The sequence below is a fragment of the Diuraphis noxia genome, unplaced genomic scaffold (genome assembly GCF_037042655.1).
Source record: "Diuraphis noxia isolate RWA-SAM2 unplaced genomic scaffold, SU_Dnox_SAM2 contig0004, whole genome shotgun sequence".
Lineage (NCBI taxonomy): Eukaryota > Metazoa > Arthropoda > Insecta > Hemiptera > Aphididae > Diuraphis > Diuraphis noxia.
This window is the reverse complement of record NW_028301714.1, coordinates 19,998,654-20,009,349: the sequence shown is the minus strand read 5'-3', so window position 1 is coordinate 20,009,349 and position 10,696 is coordinate 19,998,654. Positions and strand designations below refer to the sequence as shown.

The following is a 10,696-nucleotide window of genomic DNA, read 5'->3' as shown; positions in this document are numbered from 1 at the left end:
TAAAGATTCTTAATAGTTATTACTTTGTTAATTATATTGTTTTAAATTAAAACGAAAAATTTAGATTTTCTTAGAAATGTTAAAATTTGGTAGATAGGTACATTAGGTATTGTAAACATAATTACTATACATATAATATACGATTACTACCGCATATAGTGATGCATTAATAAATAAATAAATAAATATGTAAAACCGTATTATATAGTACCTACTACCAGTACTACCTATATTTGTTAAGCTATTATTTAATAATAATAATTTATAGAAAAATATTTAATCATTTAAAATTGTTAGGCATTTCTATTACAGTATTATGTATAGTTATAATTGCCTACTGCCTATAAATGCCCACATAAATTATTTAATTTAAATATAATATTTCTAGATTTTGTGTGTAATATTTTTCATCAAATTAACTTAAATCTTTTTTTCAATTGATCATAGTAAGTAGGTATACTACTATTGGCAATATATAAATATTTATCTTATTTAAAAATGTTATATTGCTTTTTGTTTCATATCAAATACAATAATGCAATAAAACATAACATACATTTTGTCATAATAAAAAGAAGTTTTTCTATGTCTAAATATATTATACGTCTGCAATGATTGTGACGGATACTACAGACGTGCCATTTGAGAGGAGTGATATATTAATATTGCTATTATAGTAAGCATGTAGTATAGTAGGTTGAATTAATTTTCACTTCAAACACTACATTTGAAAATGCAGACACGAAAAAACAAAAATCTCAAATAATTTAAAAATCAATATACAGTGAAAACTGCCTATAAGCGACATTTGCGGGACCATAAAAAGTGTCCGTTAAAAACAGGTCTACTTTAAAGAAAAGTTTCTGATCATGCCAATCTCGTCCTTGTTATTTTGTGGTGTTCGTTATATGAGGCGTATATAGGTTCAAAACCAGCCGAAAGCACATTTCTTGAAATGTTTCGAAAACATCGTCAGATAGGTGATTTTAAAACCAAATACAATTTTCTATGGTCAATTTAGACCACTTACCTATAACCTTATTTGATGTTCAATATTTTTACAGGAATTGTTATTCGGTGTGGCCATTAAAAAAAAAACCAGTTTTCGAAAAATGAGATATAATTTTGAAATTATACGCCTCATATACAGGTACCTACTATATTAATTTTAAAATTATTGGATTTTTTGCCTACTTCCAGCAAAACCGTGTGGGCAAGTCACGTTGAATTCATAGGTCCGACGACTAGGTGATACTGTTCAACGCCAAACATCGTTGTTACACTGTATGTATAAGTACCTACCTATACATTAATCTTTTTTTTTTTTTTTTTATTGGAATAAAAAGCTTCAAAATCCCAGGTCATTAGCCTAAAAGTAATTAACATTAAATTTTTGATTTATGTTTACGAATTACGATTAATTTTTAATCACCAAGTTAAACAAATTGCGAATCAATTGCAATTGGAATATCTATGCATATCAGCATATCTCGAGACTACGGTACGCTGTGTCAAGTTTAAACCTAAGTTAACTCTTTAAAGGGCATTAGTTAAAATGTGAACAGAAATGGATGGAATTTTCAGAATAACATAACTATAGATAGAGGATACTAAAATAAATAAATAAAAAAACATATTTTTATTTGTAGGGGTTGAATTGGTGGTGGGAAGTTATGGGAAATTATTTCCCAATGACCGTTCTGCTTATACAATACTTCCACGCGGTTACAGGGATATTATTTCCCACCGACTCTGATATTTGAGAAACTAATTTTATGTATGAATTACTATAAGAAATTAATTATTTAGCAAACACAAATATAAATGTGAATGACATCAACATTGCATTTAAAAAAGTTTTCATCTGAAAAAAACTTTTTATTATTATTTTTTGTTTATTTTATTGAAATATTTAGTGATGTATTTTTTCATTTGAAGTTATACATATTCATAATCTGTAGATAATAACGAATTAGATTATACTTACTTTAAACTTTTTATGTCAAAGTTTAGTGTACTAATATAGTAATATTTACTTTAAAAAGATGCTTAAATAATCACGGCAAAATTGATTATCTTTTAATCAACCGTGAAAAAATAAATAATAATGAACAAATATTAATGATAACATTATAAAAACGCGCGTATTGTAAATTATCATTCAAAATAATCAATTGCTTAAGTTTTCGTCTAGAACATTCGATAAACTATGGTAAATTAAAAATAAACTGAAGTGTAGTAAATAAGATGTGTACCGAATGGGCACTGGGAAATAATTTCTCACTAGTTTACTTGTAAACCTATATTTTAAAAAAAGATGGCGTTGTATGCAATATAAAGTTATGACTAAATACAGAAAAAAATCACCGATTTTTCCATATGCATATTGTATTTTACAGTTCTACATATAACAAATTACAATTTTTTTTCATTAATGGGAAATTATTTCCCTCTACCCTATAAAGGGTTTTAAACAAAAATCAATCATCATCAAATTTGCAAAATTTCAAAACTTCAAAAAAGTACAAATGCCAAAATCAATATAAAAACTAAACGGATTTTTTTCCGACTTTCCATAAATATATATTTATTCTGGTTAAGTATAATTTGTATAAATATATATAAATATATCAAGTGATTTTGCAATCCAGCAATCCCATAATTTCGATAAAAGAAAAAAAAACAGTTAATTTTGTGGCTTTCCTATATTTTAATCGCAGTTATATAAATTACTGAGTTATGGTAAATTATTTGGCCACGATACTATAATATGACGATGCACAAGGCCATAGTCGTCAGAAATAGACGTTTCTTTAGGTTTCAGCACCGTTATCAAGTTTTATTCTCATAAACATTAATTTATGCGAGATTAATTATAACAACATAGGTACCTAGGTAAGTAATTTTTATTTTGACAAACTGGCATTTTTAGGGTTTTGCTTAGCATATTGAGACATATGTCACATGTAAGTCACGATACCATTTAATTTGTGTTTAATTACTTTATGATTTTGTAAGTTGTAGTTGCTGTAATATTGTATTAAATGAGAGGTTATTTTATGTACTTATATCAACTACAGACATACAAAAACGTTAAACAAAGGTCTAACGGCAATACCATTTTAAAATTTCGTTCAACTGGATGCACGAAGGTCATCTTTCGTTTTATACCAATGGACGTCACGCGTTTGGGTGAATTTTTAAAAATTGCAATGTGTTTGGGCAATTCAGCATAATGCGTTTGGGCGACCATTTTTTATTATTTATTTTGAATACCCTGTGATGCTGTATTTTATCAATCCATTTTCCCTCTTATTTTGACAGACTTGGGACTGTTAAAAATGATAATACCGACCTCAAAATTCAGCAATAAAAAAAAATATATTGTATCGCCCAAACACATCATAAGAAACTCGGTTAACTCGCCCAAACACATTACTTTTATTATATGGGTAAAAAGGCAATTCGCCCAAACGCAAACCGCCCATACCAATATTATATTATATTAGCGATAAATTTGTATTGTTGACGTTTGTCTACTTGTCTGACTTATTTCCGTACTGTATTTATCGATCCATAATAATAAACTAGCTAGTATAGGTACTATTATTACATCCGTCAATATATTATAGGTACATATTATACTAAGTGATCAACATAAGATACTAATTATTTCAGAATACTTACATTTTTGAAAATATTTTGTTTCCTTTTTGAATGACGATATACATTTTTTATTTAATATACTAAAACAGAATACTATTTAGAGTATTTGGTCTACAAAAATCAAATTTCGAAAAAGTAGTTTATTAGTTAGGCAGTTATAATTTATAACTTATGAGCGTTTAAAATTTAGACTAGCAGCGAGCAGTGGACCAATATTTTGTGGTGCGCCCTTGTACAACTTTGCTCCGATCATAATATAATATTTAAATTTTAAATTTTAATTTACTTATAACTCATACATTACCTACTCGTTAAAAATTAAATTATTTTCTATCGAAGTACTACAAAAATAATATGTTTCGGATAAGAGGAAATGAAAATGTATTTGGTCTAATAAAAAAAAAATATTAAAAATATAATTGTTTGTTTTTAAATATTTTTATTAATTTAAAATTATTTGAATGTTTATTAGCACAGTATTATTAACTAAATAAAGAATTAAAAAAAAAAAATATGTTATAAGATCATTAATAATTTTTGAAATAATGAGTGTCTTATCTTAAATGGATTACTCATGCATAATAAATATATAAATAATATAATACCTATAATCTAACCCATAAATAAAAATTAAATTATATTAATATTGTTAATTTTCCAGTATACTATAATTAAAATAAATTATTTTCATATTGAACATTGATTACATTTATGGACAGTGAGCTCAACAATAATCGCGGATAGGAGTATCGATTACCCTTTCTCTAGATGCAATTCGACTCACACTGACCTGCCGGCTACTAGGTGGGTAACAAATTATAATGTTTCGTACTCAACAGTTTGTTTGGAAGTAATAATGCAACAAGTTAAAATATAGGTACAATAATGAAACAATGATAATACACATTGTGTAAATATTCGCATTTGTATGCGTTGTTGTATCAAAGTACAAACTACGAACTACTTGCGATGCGAACGGTTTTTGTGTTGGTACTCATCGCATATTGTGGCTGTGTCGGATATAATGTTATCTTATTATTATTTATTACAATATTCTATTGCGTACAGTGTTCGTCTGTATACGATTATTATTATTATTAATTGAGTTTAATCGGAATGGGTATAATATTATTGTGCAACATTCCCGTTACTACTTACTAGACCTGTGATGTGTTCGTCCCGAAACGGACTAATAGTATTTCGTACACAAGAGTAGTGTGTTTTTAAATAATCGAAATCAGCACGGAAAATAAGTTCGTGTCACTTACGTCATAATTTTATATAAATCAGAAGCAGTTCGGGATGACGTTTACGGCGTGCTTATCATTTTTGGCGATAGCTTTGCACTTGGCTAATGGAGGGTACGTGTATAAAACCGACTATTTTACAGTACCGGTAAGTGAATATACGTCGTTTATTATTCTGTAATTGGTGACCAACTGTAGGAATAGATAAAATCGATATCGGTTAGGTTAGGTTATTTTATCAAACATTAACGGACCAGAAAACAACACAAAGTCGAAATTATTTTTGCGTTTGGGTTTAAATATTAATATACGTCTTATAGCGTTTTTACCATACCGCACTATTGCACCAAGGTGGCACTGGTACAGTTCACTGATGATCGTCCTAGTGCAGGCTGGTGCAAGTGTAAACCTAAAATATAAAACCTATACTTATCACTGATATACCTATAAAGATACTAAAATATTTAATGGGTATTGTGGTACTTATCATTGCACTGGGTGCAAAAAATTGACGTAGTGTATTGAGTTGAAACATAAAAAAGACCACTCAGTGCACATTAATCTTGCCGATGGAACATAAAAATATGCCCTGGTGCAGTCAATGCAGTGTGGTGGAAAACCATATTAGTACACTCTGTACATAGTTTGTGTAGTAAAATAATATAATATAATATTTTTAAAAAAAAGATAAAAGAAACTATTTTTTGTAAGTCTTATATATTTATGTGTTTGAGTAACAGTAAAGTACTCGTGAAAAGTAATTTATAATTACTATAACTCTACTCATGAAAACAATCTCCTAAAATACCATAATTTTTTTTCATAATATTGTCATAAATGAAAACCATTAATCTGCCGTATCTATTGTGTATTTGTTATTTTAGTTGACAAATTTGCACTGCATTTGTTTTAAAGTTTAACGGTCAAATATAAAATAAAATATTAAGAGAAATAATTAGTGGTGAAAATGAGTGGCATGGCATCTAAAAAATGTATTACTTCGAATGAGCAATTCTTAAGTAGGTTTCTAAATCAAATCGAATCAAATCAAATAAATAGGTAGCTTAAATATATTCAATGTTTCTTATAGAATAAAATATAGATCATTGTTAAAACTGATCTAAGTACTCTAATTGTGTCCGACTTTTGTGAACAGTGATTTACTATTCTAAAATCACTGATAAACAATAATTTAAATTCCAGTTTACCAAGACTTTGTCTTTAAAAAAAAAATGTTTAGAATGACCTAGTGTATAAGTATATGACAATATGACATAGTGTCATTGTGTATTAATCAAGGTGATGTGATTTACACGGTTTAACATTACAATATATAATAAATAACCTTAAATGTTTGACTTTCTTCATTATCTCGAATGAATAATTTAAGTTTAAATATTTGCCAAAAACCTTCTATTGTTTCTAATTAACGATGCTAAAATATAATAATTAATACTTAATCGAGATTTGATGATATAGATATTTATTTTTAAATAAAGTTTTATATTTTGATTTTGTTTTTGGGACATTTATTTCAGCGTGAAAATTGATTAAATACAAATAATTGATATTGTATTAATTTAATGGCATAGCGTGAATGTTATTTATTATAGTAAAATAAATAACATAATAATTATACTACTTTAGAAATATGTATGCCTTGTAAATAGAAAATTAGAAAAGCATATGCATATAAAACAGCAAAAGGTTTTTCGGATTCAACAGCGTTATGTTTCATTTTGAAGAAAACATTTTATAAAAACATAACGTTGCGATTTATTTTAGTGACTTGCGACTCTTTATAAATTGACATTTTTTAAAAAACTGTTCTAACAGGTCGATCATTTTAGTTTTACAAATAACGACACATTCCGTATGAAGTACCTCATAAATGACACGTATTGGGAACGAGAAAACGGACCTATATTTTTTTATGCCGGCAACGAAGGAGCTATTGAAATGTTTTGTGAAAATACGGTAAGATGTAAAGAGTTTAATTTGTGTTTAAGATAATCAATAAAAAAAAAAAAACTAATCAACGGATAAAGAATATTATACTGCACGTTTCCACGACCAAACAGTTTGAAAGTTTTAATCATAGGTATTATTCAAAATGCGATTTTGTTTATGTTGAACGTACATAATACTATTTACTCATGAAATTTAGTGCAACATACCTATATCATACGCACTTGGCAATACGGTTTCGCAGGGTTTTATGTGGGAGATAGCCGAAGAGTTCCGGGCCCTGATCGTGTTCGCCGAGCACCGCTACTACGGCGTTTCAATGCCTTACGGTAATAAATCCTTCGACGACATCAGTCGGGTGGGCTATTTGACCTCGCAACAGGCGCTCGCCGACTATGTGGACCTGATCACGTACTTGCGGCACAACGGGTCGTACACGGACCGTGCAGAGCTGTACCAGACCGGCGACATCTACGACACCGGCGTCGACGGCACTCCTGCACCGTCCGCTGCCAACCCGGTGATCGCTTTTGGTGGATCGTACGGTGGCATGTTGGCCGCCTGGTTCCGTATCAAGTATCCCGCCATCATCGAAGGGTTGGTGGTTATGTCTAATAGTCATGGAATAACTTGTACTCTTCTGCATACAGTTGTCGTGTTATGGCTTTGATCACCGGAACCCAACTAAAATATGAGAATATCAAACTTGTATTCAAATACTATACGATATGCAAAAATTTAGGAACTTGACACAACCATATAAAATGTTTTTGAGAACTCATATTTTGAGTAGATATTTCTGTTGGGAACCTTGCGATCATTATTTACAGGATTTCAAAAAATAAAAATGTTTAGAATAACATAACTGCATACACAGAAATCTTTCCGAAAGTCCTCGAAAACTTTTTATAAAAATTACTGGAAAATTATTTTAATATTTTCTTTTATAAACAATATTGTCTATAGAAAACTAACTATACTTAGGATTTTTTCTCAATAAAAATTGGTGACATAATTAATGCCATAGTGAGATATGAGTTTAATTTTAAACTTGATTTATTTGATTAGTTTTTTTTTTTTTTTAGTTCTGATAGTCTAGAAGTTGAAGATAATTTTATCGTGTTTTTTAAAAAGTTTGTAAATAAATAACAACTAGAAACCGATTTGAAAGTTATTATACATAAAAAAATAGCAATCAAAATATACAATAATATGTATTATTGTGGAAATTGTGCAGTCGTGTCGTGTTACTTACTTTTTTATGTTTTTGTAGTGCTATAGCGTCGTCTGCACCGATATGGCAGTTTACTGGTATGACGCCGTGTAATGCTTTCTACAGGGTCACGTCTTCGGTATACACAGATACGAGTGTCGAATGTGGTTTGACGATATTAGCGTCTTGGAAAGCCATTGATAACGTTACAAAAACGGGTATGCATATTATTTTATATATTGTTATATAAAATATAGAGTTCGCCGTAAAATATTGTATATTGTAATTTTATTAATTAATCTGATTTGTGACGTGTTTATGTGTAAATTTTATGAAATAATATTGAATGTTATACGTTGTATTTCATTTAACGAATTTCTAATGACAGTCGATGGTAAGACGTGGCTGTCTCAAAAATGGAACTTGTGCTCACCGTTGACAAACGACGGCGATGTCTCAACTTTGAAACAGTGGGTATCTGAACTTTATGTGAACTTGGCCATGATCAATTATCCATATCCTGCAAATTTTTTAACACCATTACCTGGAAATCCCGTTAAGGTAATATTGTAATGTATAATTTTTTAATAATTAATAGGTATATTAACTATTACGTGTTCTTATGTATGTCACAGGAAGTATGTAAACCAATGAAAAACCATAAAGAAGATGAATTTACTCTTTTGGGATCAGTCTTCAGAGGGTTGAGTGTATACTTTAACTATACCGGTACATCTCAATGTTTAGATATTTTGTCCTCTTCTGCTCCCACGCTTGGTGAAAAGGGATGGAACTATCAAGTAATATATATTATAAATTTACACATATTTTGTGAAAATAAATTTAATTTAAATGATCTACAATTTAGAGCTGCACAGAAATGGTTATGCCAATGTGCTCTAATGGAATTAAAGATATATTCGAAAAAAAGCCTTGGAATTTTGAAGAAAATGCTAGATATTGTTATGAGACTTTTGGGGTCCAGCCTAGTATTTATACAATCGAGAAAACATATGGCGGTAAAAATTTAAACGCTGCTTCCAACATAATATTCAGGTATAACTATAAGTTGTATGGTTTAATGGGTTTTTTATTACACAAACCGAAAACTGAAAAGTATATTGGAATAGAAAGTTTTATTTTAGTTTGGAATATTCTTGAAACTTAAAAGTTTTATTATTATTTTGTTTGAATAGAATTGAAAAGAACAATAATGACTATAAAATATCAGTCCATAACTAACTATTCATTAATGGATAATGATCTCTGAATTTCACTACATCGCTTTTATGAGTTAAAACTCTTTATTGTATTAAGAGATTTGTGTACTTAATTAAATATTCATAATAATTATAGTAATGGATTATTGGATCCATGGTCAAGTGGTGGAGTGTTGCAAGACATATCGAAGACAGTGATCGCTGTGGTAATACCAGAATCTGCGCATCATTTGGACCTGAGGGCCTCCAACGCCAAGGACCCAGAAAGTGTCATTAAAGCCAGAAAATTATACAAGAATTGGATTAAAAAATGGATATTCCACTATCAAAAACATCCGACACGAGGTTCAAATAACTCATTCGTTAAACAACAAATTGTTCTTACTATTTAAAATGAACTTTATCGTTTTACATAATGAAAAAATAGATGATTATGTCATGTAATTTCTTAATGATCAAAAAATAAAATACCTGATAACAAAATGTGTAAGTGCATATATTTTTATATCTCACGTATCTAATAAAATATCAATTGTTTTAAGATAATATTCGTACTGTTTTTTTCTTGAGTTCAATGCATATGATCGCATATTTAAGGACTTAAACATGTACTATAGTAATGTAGTCTAAATAATGTGGTAGTAGTAGACAGGCCCGTATACAGGGGGGGATTTAGGGGTTCAAACCTCCCCCCCCGAAATTTTTAAAGTAGTTATATATTTATAATATGTTATCGCAATCTTGTCGGAAGACGGACTTAAAATATTTTAACCCCCCCGAAAAATGATCCTGGATACGTGCTTGGTAGTAGAAAGTGTTATACTTATAGTAGTAGTATTCGCAATATTTCGAAAATGTTTGTCGTTAATTAAATATTCAGTAAAAACGTTTACGAAATTTTTAAATTACAATTTAAATAATAATAATACATTAACTAAAAATAATATAATTATGAAATATAACATCAAACATTGATTTTTAATAATACAAAATTAAAACACCTTATAACAATTTAAAACCGATACAATATTGTACAGTATTATACTCTACTAAAATAGCACAATTAAAAACAGAATTATTAGAACATTGTCAAACACAAACTAAACCATGAAGCAACCAATATATAAATTTAAAATAAAAAGTACAACGAATCGTTGAAATAATTAGCTTAACCATAAAACATTACATAAAAACTAATTCATTTAAATGGTTACTTTATTTTAAACATTTTGATAGCGAAAGAAGAAGACGATAGTTAAGACAATACAAGGTAAAATCCGGGAAAATTGTTAGCGTGATATTTCTTAATCTATGATGGGTAAACAGGTTTGTTAGACACTTTTCATATTTCTGGTTGCTTATTTCTATACACTTATTTTACA

At 28.9% G+C, this 10,696-nt stretch overlaps 1 protein-coding gene across 1 annotated transcript; it reads left to right on the top strand.

Moving 5' to 3' along the window:
- The first annotated feature begins 4,719 nt into the window (after positions 1-4,719).
- On the top strand, positions 4,720-9,797 carry LOC107167022 (lysosomal Pro-X carboxypeptidase-like). Its single transcript, XM_015515906.2, has 8 exons — positions 4,720-5,061; positions 6,750-6,890; positions 7,126-7,478; positions 8,155-8,312; positions 8,483-8,655; positions 8,730-8,894; positions 8,963-9,150; positions 9,451-9,797. The coding sequence occupies exons 1-8, from the start codon at positions 4,969-4,971 to the stop codon at positions 9,704-9,706; spliced, it is 1,527 nt and encodes a 508-aa protein (XP_015371392.1). The 5' UTR covers positions 4,720-4,968; the 3' UTR covers positions 9,707-9,797.
- The last annotated feature ends 899 nt before the right edge of the window (positions 9,798-10,696 follow it).